At 35.3% G+C, this 20682-nt stretch overlaps 1 protein-coding gene across 3 annotated transcripts in view; it reads left to right on the forward strand.

The window, feature by feature from the left end:
- The window catches only part of furina (furin (paired basic amino acid cleaving enzyme) a), a 129950-nt gene that overhangs the window by 46343 nt on the left and 62925 nt on the right, over nt 1-20682 (forward strand). For all 3 annotated transcript variants that reach the window (XM_067401257.1, XM_067401255.1, XM_067401256.1), the window contains exon 3: nt 14114-14212. In XM_067401257.1, the coding sequence (XP_067257358.1) occupies nt 14114-14212 (99 nt within the window). The remainder of the gene's footprint in view (nt 1-14113; nt 14213-20682) is intronic.

Consider the following 20682-nt stretch of genomic DNA (forward strand, 5'->3'; position numbering starts at 1 on the left):
CAGCATTTTTTACTTATTATTGATTATACTTGGTTAGTTCTAACCTCAAATCTCTAACCCCAAGCTAATATTGGCCTAATTGAATTGCTGATGAAGAAGCATGGTATTACTTTTCTATCTATACTCTAAAAATTGCTGGGTTAAAAACAACCCAGTGCTGGGGAAATATTATACAGAACACATGCTGGGTTGTTTTTTTTAAATCAGTGCTGTGTCAGTAAATTTAATATTGTTTTTTAATTTTAAATAATAAAAATGCACTCTAAAATCTTTCTATGCATATAGGACAGGAACAGTTCATATACAATATTTTTTATTCAATGGCAAGTCAGTCTTTGACAATCATAAAATACTCCAGAACATTTAGCAAAGGTTTTAGGACGTGACAGGAGCAGAAACAGGGAATCTGAGGGAAGAAAACTGGTTTCAGTAGGCTGTTTCAGTTCATTAAATGGCAATCTTATATATTCATTTTTGAAAAGTTACATACAAAAAAAGCATAATCTTGTGCCATCTTATCTGTCAGGCATTTGTTTCAACCGTCAAAAGCATAGCACGACCACAGCTGCGACGCTAACACACTAGATCAACAGTGCTAATATTATAGTCAGTGGAGCGCACAGTAACTTTGTTACATATTATCGGCTTGCCATAACATATGACAGCGATGTTGTGGCGTGTTTCAGCCTTGGTCACGCATTCGTTTGACAGATGTGAAAAGTGTTTATCTGGTGTATGCTGCGTTTGTCGAAGGCTAGCGTTCCAAGCAGACTGCGGCGTACATGTAAACAAAAAAAGGTAAAATGTCAGACTACAGACATTTTCCTCTTTGTAGAGTAATACTTTGATAGGAATACAATGTAATACAAACCCTAATTTCATTCAGGAAGTTTTCTCAGAACAGAAAACAAAATGACCATTTAAGTTTTAACTAGTTTGGCACAGACCACCCAACATTGGGTTACATTTAACCAGCACTGGGTAGGCATGTAAAGGGGTTCATTGACATTAAAAATGACCCAGCAACTGAGATACAGAAAAACTACCCAGCACCTGGGTAAATATATTAACCCAAGCAGGCTCAATCCAGCATTTTATAGAGTGTAGTGATATTGTACTCACGATTTTCACATTGGCCGATAGTTAAACTGGTGGGAAAAAGTCTTATAGATAAACTATAAACCATATCTAGAGACAGGAACACCATTGAGACTTAGGCCCCATTTACACTAGTGCATTTTTGTTTTAAAATGGCATTTTGAAATGAAAGCAATCCTCGTCTACACTAGCGTTTCCACAGAGTTTCAGAAAAGATCTCCATCTACACTACACGGGCGAAAACGCATGTCACATGATTGTTCATGCACACTGGGTATGTGCGTAGAAGTGTAAACAGTTGCCTCTTGTGCATGTAGGCAGCTGCAGTATTAAAAAATGCTGAGTTTAACTGCACAATGGCTGCCAAAAATGACAACAAAGCCAACAAAGATTGCAGTTTAGTCTCCATGTTATTGTTTACACAGTCATCAAGGATACGCAGAGTAAACGTGGACAGCCACACCATCGTTTTCAAAAGTCTCCATTTTGGAATCTCAACCCCAGCATTTTCAAACTAAAATGGGGTCTGCAGCTTTTTCGAGGTTCAAAATCGCTGGCGTAGGGTAAACGACAGGCGTAACCATAGCCAAACTTATGCGTTTTAAAGTGTAAATGGTGCCTTAGAAGTGGGATCTTTTGACTTGGTTTCTAGAGTATTCTGGATGTTTTTAGTCTAACTATATCATGCCATCTAGCATGACTTCAACAAATAATTTTTTTTTAATTGCTTAATATTGTTGGTGTCTCATAAGAAAAAAAAAAAAAAAAAAGCAGTCTTGTTTGCCTAATGGGATTTTAATTAGGAGTCATTACTGTATTTTTAACGCTTCATATAATTGAGCTTCAGTACCTCAATCAGGATTAAGCTTTGATTTGATACAGTTCTTAAAATGCTTATTTCATATTGCAGGTGATGCATGCAAATCTGTGATGATTTGCTTTTCCTCAAATATGAATGTGCTTTGTTTTTCTTGGCTCCGCATGAACTTTTCAGAGACCACAAACGAAACTTGCTACTTCCTGTTATGGGTGTAGTCTTTATGGTTTGTATATCTGGAGATTTAAATATGTAAAATGCTCTCAAAAAGCTCAGTGACATTCACTTCTTTACAGAAATTAAAATGCTATTTTATTTACTCACGTGTTGTTTCAAACCCATATCTGTCTGTCTATAACTCTATTTACAGTATGCACTATATTCCAAGTCTTCTGAAGCCATACAATAACTTTTTGTGAGGAACAAACAGAACTTATTCATTAATAATTGGCACCTCTAAAGAACGGTTTCATTTTAATAAGTTAAATTTATGTCCGTTAATCACACAAAACTATGGATTTAGAAAGCTTTGAATATAGTGCACACAAGTTATTTTTATAACTCTTTAATGGTGTTTTTTTTAGTAATTTTGACAATTGAGAGCTCCAATTCTCTTTATCTTTTACTATATTGAAAAGAGTCGCCAGGAAATACTTCAGCAGAATCCTGCTCAGTCTTTAAAGTAAAACAAAGAGATGTATCAAAAGATATTGCCTTTGGTGTTACACTAAAAAAAGTCATATGGGTTTGAAACTATATGAGGGTAAGTAAATCATTGCGCAGTTTTCATTTCTGGTTGAATTATTCCTTTCAGGTCCCACAACATTAAATTTATTTGCTCTGGTACTGTTTCTGTTTAGTAAGGAACAAAGTTCAGGTTTTTATTTGCCGTGCAGATACAAGGATCCCTTTTTTTCCCCTTCCACTGGTTTGTCTCGTTTTTGTCAAGGTTTTTTTCTTCAAGGTCTCTTTTCAATTAGAAGTCAATCCAAACCCACAATTCAAGTCATTTTCATAACAATGTGCAATATCTAAACAAGCTTATCTAAAGGTGAGATTGAAGAGAAATTGAAATGTATTTGCTCCAAGTTTAATGGCGTAAAGCGGTTGGATATTGTAGCATTGACGTCTTTAGTGCCATCATTATGTGGTTCTGTAATGAGGCTGTGTTTGACATTTTCAGGGACTTGTCCTTCACACATATAAAAAGGGTTTTTCTTGTCTGTGCAATTCTTTTCACTTCTTCAGCAGGTTGTGGTTCGCACATTAGCTACCGCAGAGCATCAAGTCTCATTGTTGAACCCAGGGAAATTCTTTGGTGAACCTGCACTCTAAAACATGCTGGGTTGTTTCAACTACGGCTGCAACAACTAATCGGTAAAATCGATAATGAATGTCATTATCGTTTAGTCACATCTGTCCACTGTGCACAGAAAACTTCCACCAGTCCCATCAAATTACAGCACTGAATAATGCTTTTTTATAGTCAAAATGCATCTTAAAAATAGTGGAGGAAACAGAGCGAGCTGATGTGGGAAAGGTGCGTTATCCAAGCTGCCCAAAACATGAGAAATCTTTAATTTCAGCTTCAAGCTAATGCATTAGAGTAATGTTTAACATGGCTTGCCCTGTCAGGCGCTTTTGACAGATGCATGTGGTGTTCAACATCTGATTCCTTAGTGCAAAACTGTCATTTTATGGATATATCCTTATCTTTAAGTGTTACAAATTCACATGAGTATTTCCATTTTGCATGAATGCTCATCCTGACAGTCTGTGTTAATCTTCAAACTTTACTGAATGAGCGCCGGCGCATCAAATTAGAGAGGGAGACAGTTAATATTCAGCAAAAAGCAAAAATATTAATTTTCCTGAAATATCTGTTGTTGGAGGTTAAATTTAGGTTTAAAAGTCAACATGTAATTCAAGTATTTTATGAGAATGGTAACTGTAAAGATATAACAGCATATAATTTAATTTTAAATGTAAGAAATGTCTTACATTTATTTGTTTGAATGTGTTCCTGCAGAACATTCCTTTTATCTGTTAACACTGAGTTTGTGTTTTTATTTATTATCTTTATTATTATCTTCATTTGTAATGTAGGGATTAAACTGTTTTTTTGCTTTATAGCTCTTTTGAACATAGCATAGATATAGATATTTACTATAGGGGCATTCAGTGTCAAATCAACCAGAGGTCCCCGTTAATATTGTTTCTGTAGAAAGACAAACATAAATAGTGATAAAAGCCAAAATATTAAATGCCACAGATGTATATTAACTGAGTAATCCAGAGGGAGGTCAAAATGACAATTTTCACCTGAGATTTGGAGCCAATTTAGAGCGGTGTAAAAATTACTTTTATAAAAGATGGCAGCATCATTATTTTATTTTTACACAGAGATCAGTAGGTCTATTAGTAAAATCTGTTGACTTTAGCAATCTTTGTTTCATTATATGCCAACAGTGACCGTTCAAAAATGGGAAAAAGCACTTGTATTTTGTGCCTCAAGTTTGCATGCCTGTAACTCAAGAAGTATTAAAGATATCTTAAAATACTTTTAGATTTTGGTTCTTAACAAACTTTCCTTTCGGTATCTTCATTTTAAAGACTCTTGATGGTTCAATCCCAGAGATATGGAGGTCTTAAATTTGTAAATTGTACACATTTTCAGTGGTCAAAATCCAAATGTGGGTCACTTTGCATACAGCTGATACTTTTTTTGTTTTAAAGAGGAATATCTGAAGAACAAATAATGTTACAACTAGAAAAGTATCTTAATTGCATAGAACATACCTGTCTGAGTGCCATAAATACTCCTTTTCCAAAGTTTGCATGCCTGTAACTCTAAAAGTATTCAGGATATCTTAATATCCTTCTAGATTCTCATTCTTAAACTTTTCAAAGCCTTTAAAATGAAGATATGCCATTTGTTATGTGGTTGATTTGACACAGAATGACCCTATATATATATATATATATATATATATATATATATATATATATATATATATATATATATATATATATTTTTTTTTTTTTTTAATCTGATTAATCGAATAATTGAAGAACTAATCAGCCAACTAATCGATTATCAAAATAATCATTAGTTGCAGCCTTAGTTTCAACCCATGTTTGGGTCAAATATGGACAAAACCTTAAAACTTAAAAACTTAAAAATTTAATTAAACCAATGGTTGGGTTTGTCCATATTTGATCCAAACATGGGTTAAAACAACCCTGCATGTAGAGTGTGCTAATATGCTGTTCCATTTTTCAATGCATTGATAATTTCACACATTTAGTTGTTTATTTTTCAGACCAGTCAGTCATTTTCAGTTTATTTATTTTTTATTTTTTTAGTTTATTCACAATGGGAAATCGCCTAGGGAATGCATTGCATTTTGTTCGAACATCACTGAATTAGTATTGACTTGAGTATGGCTCATGTTGAATATTGTCACGGTAGGCATGAAAGCAGTTGCTAAAGCATGGAAAATGTGATGTCAACTCACTTGACAGTGCAACATGGATATTATTTCTCTGGAAAGGTTATTGGTCTGTCTGTTTTTGCCGTTACTAAAACCAAGATGTCAAATTCATTGCCTATGGCTGTTTCTATAGTAACCATGGGTAGCCAGGTATGAATATTTCTTTTTTCGCTCCTCATCTTCTGTCAATGCCCTCTCTATCTTCCCCCCACCAGGACATTTTCCCAAAATCTCTCTTTAATAATGCATGAGTCGAAGGAGGCCTGTTATGTTTGGAGAGTTCTAGTTAGGTTTTTTAGGCGTAATTGATTAACCAGCTACTAATGTGAAAACCTGAATGCACAGATCGCTTTCCAGAAGTCGAAATGTTTTGCTTTCAGTGGAGCCATATCCATTGATCAGGTTTAATTGATTATGATAGGTCTTCAAAAATAGCTTCTTCAAATTATTCATCCTTTGCTTTGCTTCACCTCTTATATGACTTGAAGATTACAAAGAACCTTAAGTTCATGTAAATTGCCCTATAGCTCAAAATTATCCACTGTGGGAACAACGTTCAAGTCAGATCATGGACCTGCTTCCAAAAATCTGCTCTTTAGCAGTGCTTTTAGCCTTTTTTCATGCCAGTGCACTCCATAAACTCAGCTCACCCAGGCAAGAAGCAACCCACATCTTTCCCTAAAAGGTTCCTTTACAGGTTTAGACATTTATAATTTTTCTTTTGGCAGCTGTGAGAGTTTTCTTCTTGGTCCCTCTCTAGGGAGGGTACCGTGCAGCTGGAACCTCGTCTTTTGGCCGTCTTCATAAATCTGAATAAAGCTTTCAGATGACCTCAGCAGAAAAAAATAATGATAATAATCTAACGACGATGTGCGGAGATGCTCTTCATGGCTCGACCCACCCTTAATGTTCCATGTTCACTTACACCTGGACTGGGATCTGCAGGGACAATTTGTGCGGTCTGATTTCCTCTAAATGTTGTTTGGAAGCTAGTGGACTTGGAGAAGGGGCTGCTGTGTTGATTGATGGCTGTGGTGATTCATCAGTCCCTGGCTGAGAATACACAGAGCTGAAATGAGACTCAAAATAAGTTAGAGAAAGAGGAAAAGAGTCAAAATGGCAGGTATCGAATAGAAAGTGAAGGTAAAAAGGCAATGTAGTGACAGATGAGTCAATAAGAAGAGACTACAGTTATGAAGTTGATTTGAAGATGGATTATAAAATGCACTACCAAAAGTTTTGGGTCAGTAAGAGAGTTTTTTTTTTTAAGAAATTAATTTTATTCAGCAGAGACTCATTACATTGATCAAAAGTGACAGTAATGACATTTTATAAAGATAAAATCAATAAATGCTGTTCTTATTGAACTTTCCATTCATCAAAGAATCCTAAAAATGCATCAAAGTTTACACAAACATATTAAAGGTACAATTTGTAAGATTTTTGGATTCAAATATCCAAAAACTACTAGAAAATTGTTATATATTTTGTTGACTTGCGTACTTGAATTATCCCAAAAGTTTCCTACAATATTTAAAACACCAATTTTAACCGGTGTAACGTCCCAGGTCATTGCGTCACCTGTCAATGATGTCTTATCCGCAAAAAATGTAAAGCAGAAATGAGGAAAAACGCCGGAGTTACGTTTGGGACCATTTTACAGCTAGAGTTACACCTTCATCATGACTGTAAGTTTGAATGTGCATTTGCAGCCTTTTGTGTTGTGCAAATGTAAGTTGTAATATTGTGTTTGTTTTGTGTAGGCATATCTAGTTCTGATTTCTCTCATATAGGATGCATCTGGTTAGGAATTAACGCAGTAATAGTAAAGCGTGCCGGTGATCATCTTCAGCTTCAGCGCATGTGGCACAAACAGCAATGCACAACTAATAATGACCATAATTGGGACTGTCATGTTATATAATATTATAAAGAGAATAATATTGTAATAAAACATTTTGAATTATTTGCGTTTCTTTAAGTAACGCGCTAGCAAAGTGCTCCAGTTTACCAGTGTTCATTCATCACTTCAGTGTGTGCAGCTCAAGCAGCAATGCACAACTAATAATAACTATGATTGGGGCGGTCATATTGCATAACATTAATGAAAACAGTATTGTAATAAATCGTTGTGAATTCATTTAGATTAGTTGCTGTTTTCTGCGTGTTGTTCGAGGAAGAGCGCGTCCACACATTCTGAGGCAGCGTTTGATTAATAAGTAATATAATTAAATGATCAATCACATCGACTCATTTAACAATCCTACTAGCCCTTTATTTAGATTAAAAACACGTATCATTCGTTTGGTGAGGAACAATGCGTTTTGAGCAGCATTTGCACACCCTGTGATGCTGTCGACTATATATCACTGCTCTTATTGCAGTATTAAGGCTAACGATTTATCGATTAATTGATCGTTAATTTAAACGACGTTTGATCATGGGAATTTGTGTAAATTGACATCCCTAATTAATACATCAGCTCACCCATGCACATGATTGGTGGACGTGAAGACGACAGCTCCCATGATTCCACACTCATTCAAATCAATAACTAAGGCGTAGCTTGATGAAGTGAATAAGCGACCTCTTGTGGCGAAACTTACGTACTGTGCCTTTAAGCAGCACATCTGCTTTCATTGATGATAATGTTTCTTGAGCAGCAAATCAGAATATTAGAATGAAGCTGAAAATTCAGCTAGCACAGGAATAAATTACATTTTAAAATACATTAACATAGCTCATTTAAATTACAGTAATAATAATTCACAATATTACTGTTTTATAGGGCTGTAGTCAACCAAAGAAATGCTTAGTCGACTAAAGTCCTGTCCTGCGCAACGATCAGTCGACTAAAAAAAAACGCAATGTCTTTTTTGATTGAACATTTATTAAACAATTATAATAGAGCATTTATAAAACAACAACGAAAAACATCAATAATACATAAAACTATAATAATACAATTCTTTGAAAATTAGGTTATTTTTTAAACTGCAAAGTGAGGAGTTCTGTCCTAGGTCTATAGTGACCATCACAATCGCGCACCTGACCACACCACACGCTACAAAAAATATAACTGCTAAAACTGCCAAATAATGAAAAATCCTAACAAAAGCTCTCGATTATACAGGCTGTATATTCTTCTTTACTTTCAAAGCTATGGGTTAACTTTTGTCCAAGCGATCTAGGCGTTTTAAAACAAACACAAACAAACCCAAAATAGCCTAAAAAAACCCCACTAATAATAATAGGCTGTATAGTAGGAAGGCCTATAGATTTATTTTCGTTTTGTTACATTATATAGGCTATTTTCAAACATGTACACATAAATTGAGTCAAAATCTAGTCAGCATAATAAAGCCGTTAAGGCTACTTACAGATCTGCAGGCTTAGTCCACCTTTTTTATGTTGTGGGCCAAAAACACTAACATGTCCACAATCTTGGGTAAAAGACAGCTCCTCGACTTGTTAACAATAAATCCTGCTTTGGAAAATATGCGCTCTGCAGGAGTGGAGGTTGCAGGGATGTAGTGTTCTAACTGAATTAATACAGCAAAACTACCTATATTCCTTACTGAGCGCGAAGCAGCAGTGCAGCCAGCCACAGGTGCGGTTCCCGAGTGTTCATGTGGTGCGCTAAACTGTGGCGCCGTTATAAAATAGCCTAAATTAAAGCATTTAATGTTTGGTATAAAACATAGGCTAATTATATTTAGAATATAGTAATATATAACTGCTAATAAAGGAATAAATATCAAGGAGTAAATCAATGAAAATTTCTTTATTGGTAAAAAAAAAAAAAACATTTTTTTTTTGCAACTGGTCGACCAATGAGAATGTCATTCGACCAAAACGGCATCGACCGATTAGTCGACTAAACGACTAAAGTTGACAGCCCTACTGTTTTACTATATTATTGATCTAATAAATGCAGCATTGGTGAGCATAAGACACTTCTTTTGAACGGTATCTTTATTACAAAATAAATCTCTTGTTTTATATTATACATATTTTATGTTTTATATCTTTTATTTATATATATAATATTGTAAATGCACTTGTATTGAACACGCTTTGGTTGACCAACACTGCTTTCCACAATTTTTAGCTGCATATTTGTCCTTCTGGTATTAAGGGAAACTGCTAGTTATCTGTTGTTTTCCAGTGTGGGTTTGTGCTGCTGCTTCAGCTCCAGTGATCTCCACTGACGTGGGGTGTGGTTGTGTCTTAAGACTTTATATAAACACGGACAAGCACTTTTTCTAACCAAAAGCTGTAAATGGGGTATAACATTTTTTTGTTGATGTCACCGCAGTGTCATTGGGTTTCTCTGAAATGTCTTCTCTCAGTGTTCCCTGTATTCATGCTCTCACACTCGCCCTTGTCCTCGTTTAGTTGTTTGCGTATCTTAAGGTCATGCTCATTACAAGATAAATTACACTATTAAACTGTGTTTTCACAGCGCTCCATTTGAGTGTTCACATTCTCATAGAAGTGCTGCAACAACTCTCGTCATGAAATGTTTTAACCATTTCGTTCTTTACTCAGAGTTGGGTCTGACAGTTTTACATTAAAAAAGAAGTCATGATAAGTGTATAACAACTTTTTCTGTATGATTTGTACGTTCTTAAGAGTTATTTACGTGTCTATGGTGCTTCTTTTTATATTGTCAAACAGTTGCTGTCTTTTCTATTACTAAATATTACAGTAGATTTTGGAAGCTGACATAAAAATCCAGATATCAGCTGATTAATTGGCATGGCCGATATATTGATGTTTTATGGATAAGTTGGACTGATGCAGATAATTATGCACATCATAGAGACTGTTTTCGATTGCAGAGACTAATTGCTCCATTTGCTCAATGAGTAAGATGGATTGTTGATTTGTAATTGCTCTTGAAATGATCACAAATTTTGCCTGCCCACTGCTAGCTCATTTTCCCACAGTAAACATCTGTGTTTCCTCCACCAGCTCTGGCTTTTCCATTGTTTTATTCTACCTACTAGTTAAAGTTTCGACTGCTGAACGTGTGCTCGCCTTCATTAAAGAGAAGATGGCAAGCAATGTTAATGGTAGTTTCATGGTGATGCGAGGCGGAGGCTAATTTTAGATAATAGCCCTAATTTGTGTGGGAAACTGCGGACCACTCCTGGTCAGTGCTGTGTCATTTGGTCTAACCCCCAAAGTATGGGTCAGATTCTGAGGTCAGATTCTAACATCTAATACTCTTTACATGCCATTATTATGTGGTTATTGCATGCTCGCATTATCTCAGCGTCTTGGCTAATATCTTTAGTACCAGATTTACAACGTTCCTTTTAATTACAGGTCATACTTCTTGGTCGTAGTTGTAAGATCTCAAGTTTGTGTAGCCTTTTTCTCATATGCAGTCCTGGCAATAAAATGTCTGAATTAAGACTTCTTAATTAAATTCTATTTATTTTTAAAAAATGAAAATGAATCATTAATTAAATCCATTAAGTTAAAGCTTAAAATATATCAGATTTTATTTTTTTATTTAAAAAAAAAAATTAAATCATAGATTAACAATTGTATTAAATTAAAAGTGATAATCTAGATTTAGATAAAATGGGACATGTCTGGATAAAGACTTTTTATTTTATTTCATTATTTTATTTTATTTTTTTATTTTTATTTTATTTATTATTAATTAAATCCTAAGTCAAAGCTTAAAATATATTAAAATGTTTCATTTAAAAAAAATAAATAAATAAATAAAATATATATATATTATATATATATATTAATTCGTAGATTAACAGGTAATAAACTAAAAGCTATAAGTAATTGGATTGCAGATTTTATTTTATTTTATTTTTATTTTTAAGTCAAAGCTTGAAATGTATCGAATTGTTTATTTTTTTAAATTAAATCATAGATTAACAATTATAATAAATTAAGTAACTGGATTGCAGATTTTATGTATAAATTAGTTATTGATTTTTTTTTTTCTTTAGTTACTGATAAAAAATGAATACATTTCACATAAATGTAATTATAAAAAATAAATCTAGCTTTTTCATTTTTTTTACAGTAACTTTGGTAACCAATTCTTAATGTGTTTTAAAACTAGCTGCTTTTCATGTCAGAATAATTTTGTTAAACAAACAATAATTTTTCTAATTGCATTCGCTAAAATAACACGCGCCTCTAATGCTTTAAAAGTATAATAGGACACCAATTTGTAGCCCATCTGTGTTGAGTCTCTTAAAAAAAGCAAATCATGCCATTAACAGGGTTGCATGCAAACAGTGGAACAAAACTAACTATTATATTTTTGGTAATTAAAGTAAGTTAATAATTACAAATATTTATTCTAGTGTAGTCTGGTCTGAAGAGTAGAGCTGGAATGCATACATTGCTTCCAGACATAAGGAACACATTTTGCAAAGGCATGCCAACTGTTTAACCAACACTGATATCATTTTCAGATGTGGATTGTAAGTTTTAGTGTAGATATAAGAGTTTTTTTCTCCTCCACATGCCTTTCCTCTTGCATGTTTCCAGGCAGTTGAGATGGTTGTCTGATGGTGGTCTGATATGACAAGACCAGCATATCTCCATCTGCGGTCTCCTGTGCCCCGGAGCCGCTGGATTCAGGCCCGTCTGAGATTGATGCTCATCTTTTTAGGACTCTTATCTTGCACAATACACCCATACCCATCCTCAATCTATTTCCCTTTGTGACTGACAAAGCTCTCAGAGCGCTGCATGTGCTTATTAACCATCCCTCTTCAGTTATCTTTTCTTGCCATCGATTCTTGTGTTATTTTCTGTCATTATTGTTCTCTTGTTAACCACAAAACATGCCAGGCTCTCGCTAGCATTCAATAAGTGTTTCATCTCTTATTCAGTCTTACATCTCTTTAGCTTTTTCCTTTTTTATGGTTTTTATTTTTACCCTTCTGCATTTGAAGCTTTCAGTGTTTATTATGAGTTTTACTGGGTCGCCAGTCGTCAAATTTGCTTTGTCAAGGGCTTATTGCCTCGCTGGCTTTGTTTGGGTGGAGGTGTTTGCATCAACATGCTGTAATCCGGTCTGTATACTTGGGACGTCATGGAAGAATAAATGTAGAGCTGTTGTCCTCGATCTTCCTGACAGGGGTTCCTATTACATGTTACTGCCCTTCGGATAAAGAATGACTTTGTTGCATTGCGCCTTGTGAAAGTTGTTTTGCTGGACCTTTGAATTTATCGCTTAAAAATGTATTTAAACTTTGGCTTGGTCTATATTTACTGTATTTGACTGCTGGTTACCTGCTTTAATTAATCAAAGTGTTTAGTAACTGGAAGTTGGCAATGTTTCTGTTCTTGTGAATGCGCATGTGTCTTGCTGTACAGCTGTTTTGATGTCTGGAAGATCTTTCCCTTTCCATAGTCTGAATCTATAGCATGACTGCATGAACCCAGACTTTTAGCTTTCATCAAACGGAGAGAGAAATCGATCTGCACCAGTGCTGGTTTGATGACTCTGGCCCTCTGGATGATCTTGTCATGTGTGATTGTGCAGTCAGCTGACAGGAGACTGACTCGTTCTGTGTTACTTGTACTTGAGGGTGTTGGACATGTACAGCTGTGCACATTTCTGTCTGTTAATATTTCTTCCATCTGGATCATTAAGGTCATGCCTGGGTCCACAGCTTGGCCTCGTAGCGATGATCTGTAATGGAGTTGCATTCGCTTTAATTTAAATTTTGTGTTTCAGAATACACTTAAAGGATTAGTTCACTTCAGAATTAAAATGTCCTGATAATGTCATCCAAGATGTTTATGTCTTTCTTTCTTCAGTCGAAAAGAAATTAAGGTTTTTGAGGAAGACATTCCAGGATTTTTCTCCATATAGTGGACTTCACTGGGGTTCAACGGGTTGAAGGTCCAAATGTCAGTTTCAGTGCAGCTTCAAAGAGCTCTACATGATCCCAGACGAGGAATAAGGGTCTTATCTAGCAAAAGTTTTTTTTCTAAAAAAAAATAAATATATATATACTTTTTAACCACAAATGCTTGTCTTTCACTGCTCTGTGATGTGCCACGTTTTACGTAATCATGTTGGAAAGGTCACGCGTGACGTAGGCGGAAGTACCGATCCAGTGTCTACAAAGCGAATGGGCAATGACTAAGTCAAATGCCCTTTACAAAAAAAAAAGGTAAAACAATGATGTCAGACAAGTTTGAAGTTGGAGTTTTTCGCCCTACTGTGGTACTTCCGCCTGACCTTTCCAATGTGATTACATAATGCATGGGGGAGGAGAGAGAGTGAGCCAATCAGTAGTACAACAATGAACTCTTGCTTGTATATACTCGTGTGTACTGTATGTTCATTTTTTGTGCTTCCTTGTCATTCGTTCGTTATCTTCATTGCGTTGTGTGTTTGTGCATTTTGGTGGTGGAGCAATGAAGGGTGTGTTTGTTTGAGAAATCACATTTAATCTTTAATGTTAGTTGTTGTTATTTGGTTATATTGCTGCCTTATTCTTATGGTTGTTTAGTGAGAAATATGCTTTGATTGTTTTCAACTAGTTTTTTGCAATGTTTTAGTTCTTACATTTAAAACATTTAGAATGTTAGAACAAAATGGCTGTTTGAATTCCTGGAAAAATGTAAAGAATTTTTGTTTTCTAAGAAATTTGTATGTGGTGAGCTAAATGTAGCCTTGTTTTTTTTTTTTCGCCCACAGGTATTTGGAGATTATTATCACTTCAGGCACCGCACAGTGGTGAAGAGGTCTTTATCAGGGCACAGAGGAACACACATTCGTCTGCACACAGAACCCCAGGTATGTGTGAAATGTAGAATCTGGATCTGCCTCATCAGAACAGCTCCTTCCAGATTTTTTAATTTTTTACTAATAAACTCAAAGGTTTTGTTGACCAAATATTGTCTAAAAAGCCAAAACGCTAAAGCCATTGAGATCTGAATAAGTCTGACAGAGAGAGTAAAGAAATGAGTAAATATTATGTTGTAAAAATATCTGCTGAAAAGCTGTTTTAAGGCACTTTACACAAATATATTTTACAAAAATGTGAAACTCATAAAGTTGCACAATTTGGACCCAAACTACAGCATGCATCAATAATGCAACCATTTTGTCTTAACATGACTTTGCTTGAATAAATGTTGTTTGTTTTCAACATTTGTTTCCTAATCAAGCCAATCCCCCCTTTCTATTTAATTTTGATGTTCAATGATAATTGCTAGAAAATTATTGGCTTTTTAGTCATGATCAAATTTGATAAAATGGAGCATTTCATCATGATTTTTGATGAAAGTGTTGCAAAATTTGCCGAACTCGTATAAAATAAATTAAGGCTGCATGATACTGGAAAAAAACTGACATTGCAAGGTTCACCAAATGAATAGCTCTATTTGGAAAGAATTATCCATTCTAGAATGATTGGGGTGATTTATTTATTTATTTATTTTTTATCTGCAGTGAATCTGCATAGAAAATTGTTCATGTAAGTCTAACAGTATTCAGGTACAGAAATTGAATAATCAAATGTAAAAATAACATTGTTCACTGTACAGGGCTTGACAATAAGGACTGCCCGATGGCCCGGGGCCAGTGTGAACAACGCTCGGGACGCAGTCACTATGTGACATAGTCTAGTAGGTTAGACTAGTGCACGTGCATATTTAGAGTGCACGATTTCACTGCATGATTTAGTCTATTAAAATACATTTAGAGAATGCCCCAAAATTCAAGATAAGGGGCAAAAATGCCCCTGTATTTCTTTTATATTTATGTAATTTAATATTACACACAGAGCGCCATTTTTATCCAAATATAAGTGTGATTACAAATGTGATATTGATTTTATACAACGTACAACAGGGATGGACAACTCCGGTCCTGGAGGGCCAGTGTCCAGCAGAGTTTAACTCCAACCCTAATCAAACACACCTGAACCAGCTAATCAAGGTCTTTAAGATTAGTAGAAGGCAAGTGAGTTTTTATCAGGGATGGAGATAAACTCTGCAGGACACTGGCCCTCCAGGACCGGAGTTGTCCATCCCTGACGTACAATCTATAATAAACAAGAAGTTTATAATAATAAGTGACTTTCATTTTAGACACTAAATCGCTTGTTTCTCTCTATTTCAATGAAAATAGTTCCAAAAAAAGTCCACAGAATTGTTTTGCATCTCTGAGCAACTCTTCCTGAATGAATCAGCCGTTTGAATGAATCCGTTGAATCTCAATGACTCGCTCATTAACAGGCACTTGCTGCCACCTTCTCGTGGGTATTTCAAATACCAGTATTTGAAGTTTTACATTTTCAACATTTCAAAACATTATTTATGCATCTGTAACAGCTCTTGACTGATAAACTTTTAATAAAGTTTAATCTATAGTTATATAGTTTTACATTCAATTACAATTTCTGTACCTACTTTTAAGCCTACATAACTTGAAAAGCACCGTTCATTCCATTTGTTTATTCTGTTGTATTTATTTGTGCTATTGTAATTTGATTATTTGTTCCTATTTTATTACTTACTGTTTACTTGTCTAACAATATTTAAAATTTAAGTGAGTTAATCTGGTAGCTTTTGGTGTCATAACCTTATTAATTATGGTTACATGTATCAAAAACAAAGAAAACAATAACTAGGCTTATTTTATAGAACCATTTTCTTTTCTTTTTTATTGTGGGGCCGGTAAAAATGTAGGCAGGGCAAGTAAAAATTTAAACCACTTGCCCGACCGGGCCAGTAGAAAATATCCTTAGCATTGAGCCCTGACTGTGTAAATTAAATATAATTAATCCTTGTTAAAGCTACAAAAGTGATTTTCTCTTTGTATTTTGTTGTTTGATTAACATTAATGACAATAATGTCATTAATGACAGCAGGTTTATTAGGCTGCTGTCACTTTAAGAGCTAATGCATGGAGCTAATGCAATCCAGTATATTGTTACACATCCAGAAAACAGTGCAAATTGAGTTCTCTTTCACATCTTTATGCACTCAAATGGTTAAAATCACTTAAATGTTTAAACGGACAGGACCTAAAACATGTGCAAATGATAAACTTTCACTCTATAATGGTTAAACTTTGCAATTAATCCGATAATCACATGCATTTTGAACCATGGTGCCTGGTCCATACAGATCAACTACGATCTCTATACTTGACATCGCACATGCCGAGATGTGATAATCGCAGATAAGCAAATAATGATATTGGTTCTAAAACAATATATTGTGCAGCCCTAAAATGAATAGGAAATGAAAAATTCATATAATATTTAGTTTGACCTCATGATGTTGAAATCAACATTTTATGAAGGTTAAACACATCCTTCACTGGTCTTGTAAGAATTTCAGCCCCTAATATGAACCCTATTTATGGAAAGTCCCTTGAAGCAAGTAAAGTTTAAAGCAAGCAAGTTATTTGCTTTGTGCTGATTTATGACATTGGGCTATATGACTCTTTTTTGCAGTGTACCCCTTTTTCTAACTTCAGCTAATAGGACACTGCATGACTTTGGACATTCATTATTGCCCTCAATGTCTTTAAGTTTGTCTGGTTCCTCAAAGACCTCATTACATATCCTCAGGGACTCCAACTACACCCAATAACTGTTGGGAAAGTAAGAAATCATTTTCAAGTCATTCATCTTTGTTATACTTTGTTTCACTGACACTGCACCATGCTCTTGTGTCTAGTTTTTTGTCCTTGTTTTATAATTTTTTCTTCTTCTTTCCAAGGTGTTTGTCTCGCCTACTCTGAATGTTATTGTGAATCTTTCCATTCACACTCTCACACGATTGTATATCACAACTCCTCAGTTTCCTCCCGTGTACATTGCTCTTAAGAACGGCAAATAAAACACTTTCGGTTTCTCTTGTCACAGGTGTGAAATATGAGCGTTTAAAGTTGCGTTGCTCACGATGCGTTGACCTCTGTGTTCGTTCAGTTCAGCCTTAGTATTTGTCGTTCACCCTCTCTGATCCAGATGGTGTGTTCTGAGGAGACGTGAAACACAAACCCTGCTATTTTAATGCCAGAGGAATGCTAAGGGCTAGAAACCCCCTTAATGGAAATCACTGACTGGACCCGTATGGCCCATTACTCACCTTTAAGAGGGGGTTAAAAAGTCCATCTTGTAACATGGCTGTAACGCCATGCTCCATCAGCACGAATGGCCTCCAGGAGCAAAGCAACTTCCCTCGAGATAGGAAAAGCACTCCATTGTCCGGTGTGCAGAAGTGATGAGGTGTGTGAATAATGAACCTGTCTGCGTCCCAACACAATGACAGAGAGTCGTTGCACGGAGCTCGTCTAATGTCGAATACATTTCCAGAAGTTGCTTTTGTTCATGAACGCTCAATGATTAGACCTTGCGGTATGATGATTAGGGCTGTAGTCAACCAAAGAAATGCTTAGTCGACCAAAGTCCTGTCCTGCGCAACGATCAGTCGACTAAAAAAAAAAAAAAAAAAAAAAAAAAAAAAAGACTTTTTTGATTGAACATTTATTAAACAATTATAATAGAGCATTTATAAAACAACAACGAAAAACATCAATAATACATAAAACTATAATAATAATACAATTCTTTGGAAATTAGGTTATTTTTTAAACTGCAAAGTGAGGAGTTCTGTCCTAGGTCTATAGTGACCGTCACAATCGCGCACCAGACCACACCACACGCTACAAAAAATATAACTGCTAAAACTGCCAAATAATGAAAAATCCTAACAAAAGCTCTCGATTATACAGGCTGTATATTCTTCTTTACTTTCAAAGCTATGGGTTAACTTTTGTCCAAACGATCTAGGCGTTTTAAAACAAACACAAACAAACGCCTGTGGCATGGCCTGTGGATGCGCCTAGTACATAACCAATAAAATATATAAACTTTTCGACATTAGACATAGCAAAGCTGTCTGACACATTTATATCTCGCTTACCGCTTTTAGGTGATCGGTCATATTGGTCGTTGAGCTATGGTAAGTTAGCTTTAGGCTGCATAGCTTGCACTCCACAGTCTTGTCGTATTTTTTTGTAAAATGCAGCCAAACAAAAGATTTACATTTCTTGGACATTTTTTCGACTAAAGCCCAAAACAAGTAGCGTTCTAACTGAATGAACTACCTATATTCCTTAAGGAGCGCGAAGCAGCAGTGCAGCCAGCCACAGGTGCGGTTCCCGAGTGTTCACGTGGTGCGCTTAACTACGGCGCCGTTATAAAATAGCCTAAATTAAAGCATTTAAAGTTTGGTATAAAACATAGGCTAATTATATTTAGAATACAGTAATATATAACTGCTAATAAAAGGAATAAATATCAAGGAGTAAATCAATGAAAATTTCTTTATTGGTAAAAAACAAAAAAAAAACAAAAAAAATTTGCAACTGGTCGACCAATGAGAATGTCAGTCGACCAAAACGGCATCGACCGATTAGTCGACTAAACGACTAAAGTTGACAGCCCTAATGATGATGCTAGGTGTCCTCTTAAATTTCATGCATTGGATGCATTGTCAAAGACATTAGTCTTTTGGGAACCGCATCAGAAAATGCTGGAGGCTTTTAAAAAAAAGAATTCTTCCTAAATATAGCCTGGAAGTCAGTTGCCATTTCCTTAACCATCTGTTAGAGATCATTTCAAAGTTATATATTAATTTTTCCACTATTTCTTACCTTCATCTCTATTCTAGCCTGTACTCTTTTTGAACAATCTGGAAACTTTCTATTATAGCTTTTTTCCATGCTGCTGCCTCCTTATGATCAATTGCTTTTTGTATTCCTCCTTTGCCAGTCACTTTTGATGAAAGCATCTGCTAAATTAAAAAAAAGACCTTTTTGTTGTTGTGGATGTTGATGCTCGCTTAACAAGTGCACCAACACCTGTCATTCTCCAATGATTAAGTCAAAAATTGAGTAGTGAGCTGTAGGGTTATCAAATTAATTTTAACTGCAAATATGTCATATTTAAGATAAAAATGCAAATTGGAATGCAATAACTGCTTTTGAATTTAAGATGTGTAGCAAGCACTAGTAGTAATTTCAATTAAAACTGTTTAAAAAAATGACATTAACAGTGCACTAACAAAATAACTACTTTTTGTTGGGCGATGTATTGTCAAAAAATAATTGTGATATGCGATATTGTCATTTAAACACTATTTTATGCCACTGAATATAGAAACATAATATAACAGAAAAATAATGCAAGTAGGCCTACACACTTTCAAATGAAAATGAAGTAAACTCTTAAGAATATTTAGATACATTTGTTGTGCTAACAAAAAGTGCAAAATGTAGAAAGAAATAAAACACTTACAAATGCACAAAAGGCCTTTATATGGAGACTTTCCGTGTACATACTTCTTTTCTCAGTAAAGTAAGGGTGCGTGCACACTATTTGCTGAAAAACACAAACCCTTCTTACAGTCAGATGTCCATATGAACAAAGGCACAGATGTTTCAGGCCATATCTGCTGCTAAATCTATTTTTCTAGAGGCTTATTTTTTAAAAGAACTTCTTTTAACTTGAGCGCCACGTGTTTACAACGGCGCATCATGCACGAGATGCTCTGAAAGTCGCGAACGCACACGTTTGCATGGAAAAACAGCGCAGTGGAATGCAAAAACACGTTCTCTGTGAAAATGAACTGGACACTCTCAACTGCCATGTCTAAGTGGCCATAGGGCTCATTTACACAGAATGCGTTTTTGCTTTGAAAAACATGAGACGCAGGCAGTGGAATGGGAAAAAAAGCGAGGTCTCGAGACGCATTTTTTAAAAGTTGAACTGATTTTAACTTGAGCACCGCATTTTTAGAACGCCATGTCATGTGCGAGACGCTGCAAAAGACGCTGTGTCAAGTTAAAAGAATTTCATCTTTTACATGCAGCACCGCTCATCAATGTCAGTTCCAAAACAGTGGACCAATCAGTAGAATCAGAGGTGGGAGCAAGTGTTGCAAGCTCCTGTTTACAGTAGCAAGTTGGCATAACAACTGTTTTATTTGTTTGCTATTGCCATGTCAAAAGTGCGTCTCGAGTCCCTCATATTCTACGCTGCGCTTTTTTTAAAGGTGCCGTAGAACGTCTTTTCAAAAGATGTAATATAAGTCTAAGGTTTCCCCTGAATGTGTCTGTGAAGTTTCAGCTCAAAATACCCCCTAGATTTTTTTTTTTATTCATTTTTTTAATTGCCTGTTTTGAGGCATCATTAAATATGCGCCGATTCAGGCTGCGCGGCCCCTTTAAATCTCCTGCTCCCCTCC

The sequence above is a fragment of the Chanodichthys erythropterus genome, chromosome 11 (assembly GCF_024489055.1).
Source record: "Chanodichthys erythropterus isolate Z2021 chromosome 11, ASM2448905v1, whole genome shotgun sequence".
Taxonomy (NCBI): Eukaryota; Metazoa; Chordata; class Actinopteri; order Cypriniformes; family Xenocyprididae; genus Chanodichthys; species Chanodichthys erythropterus.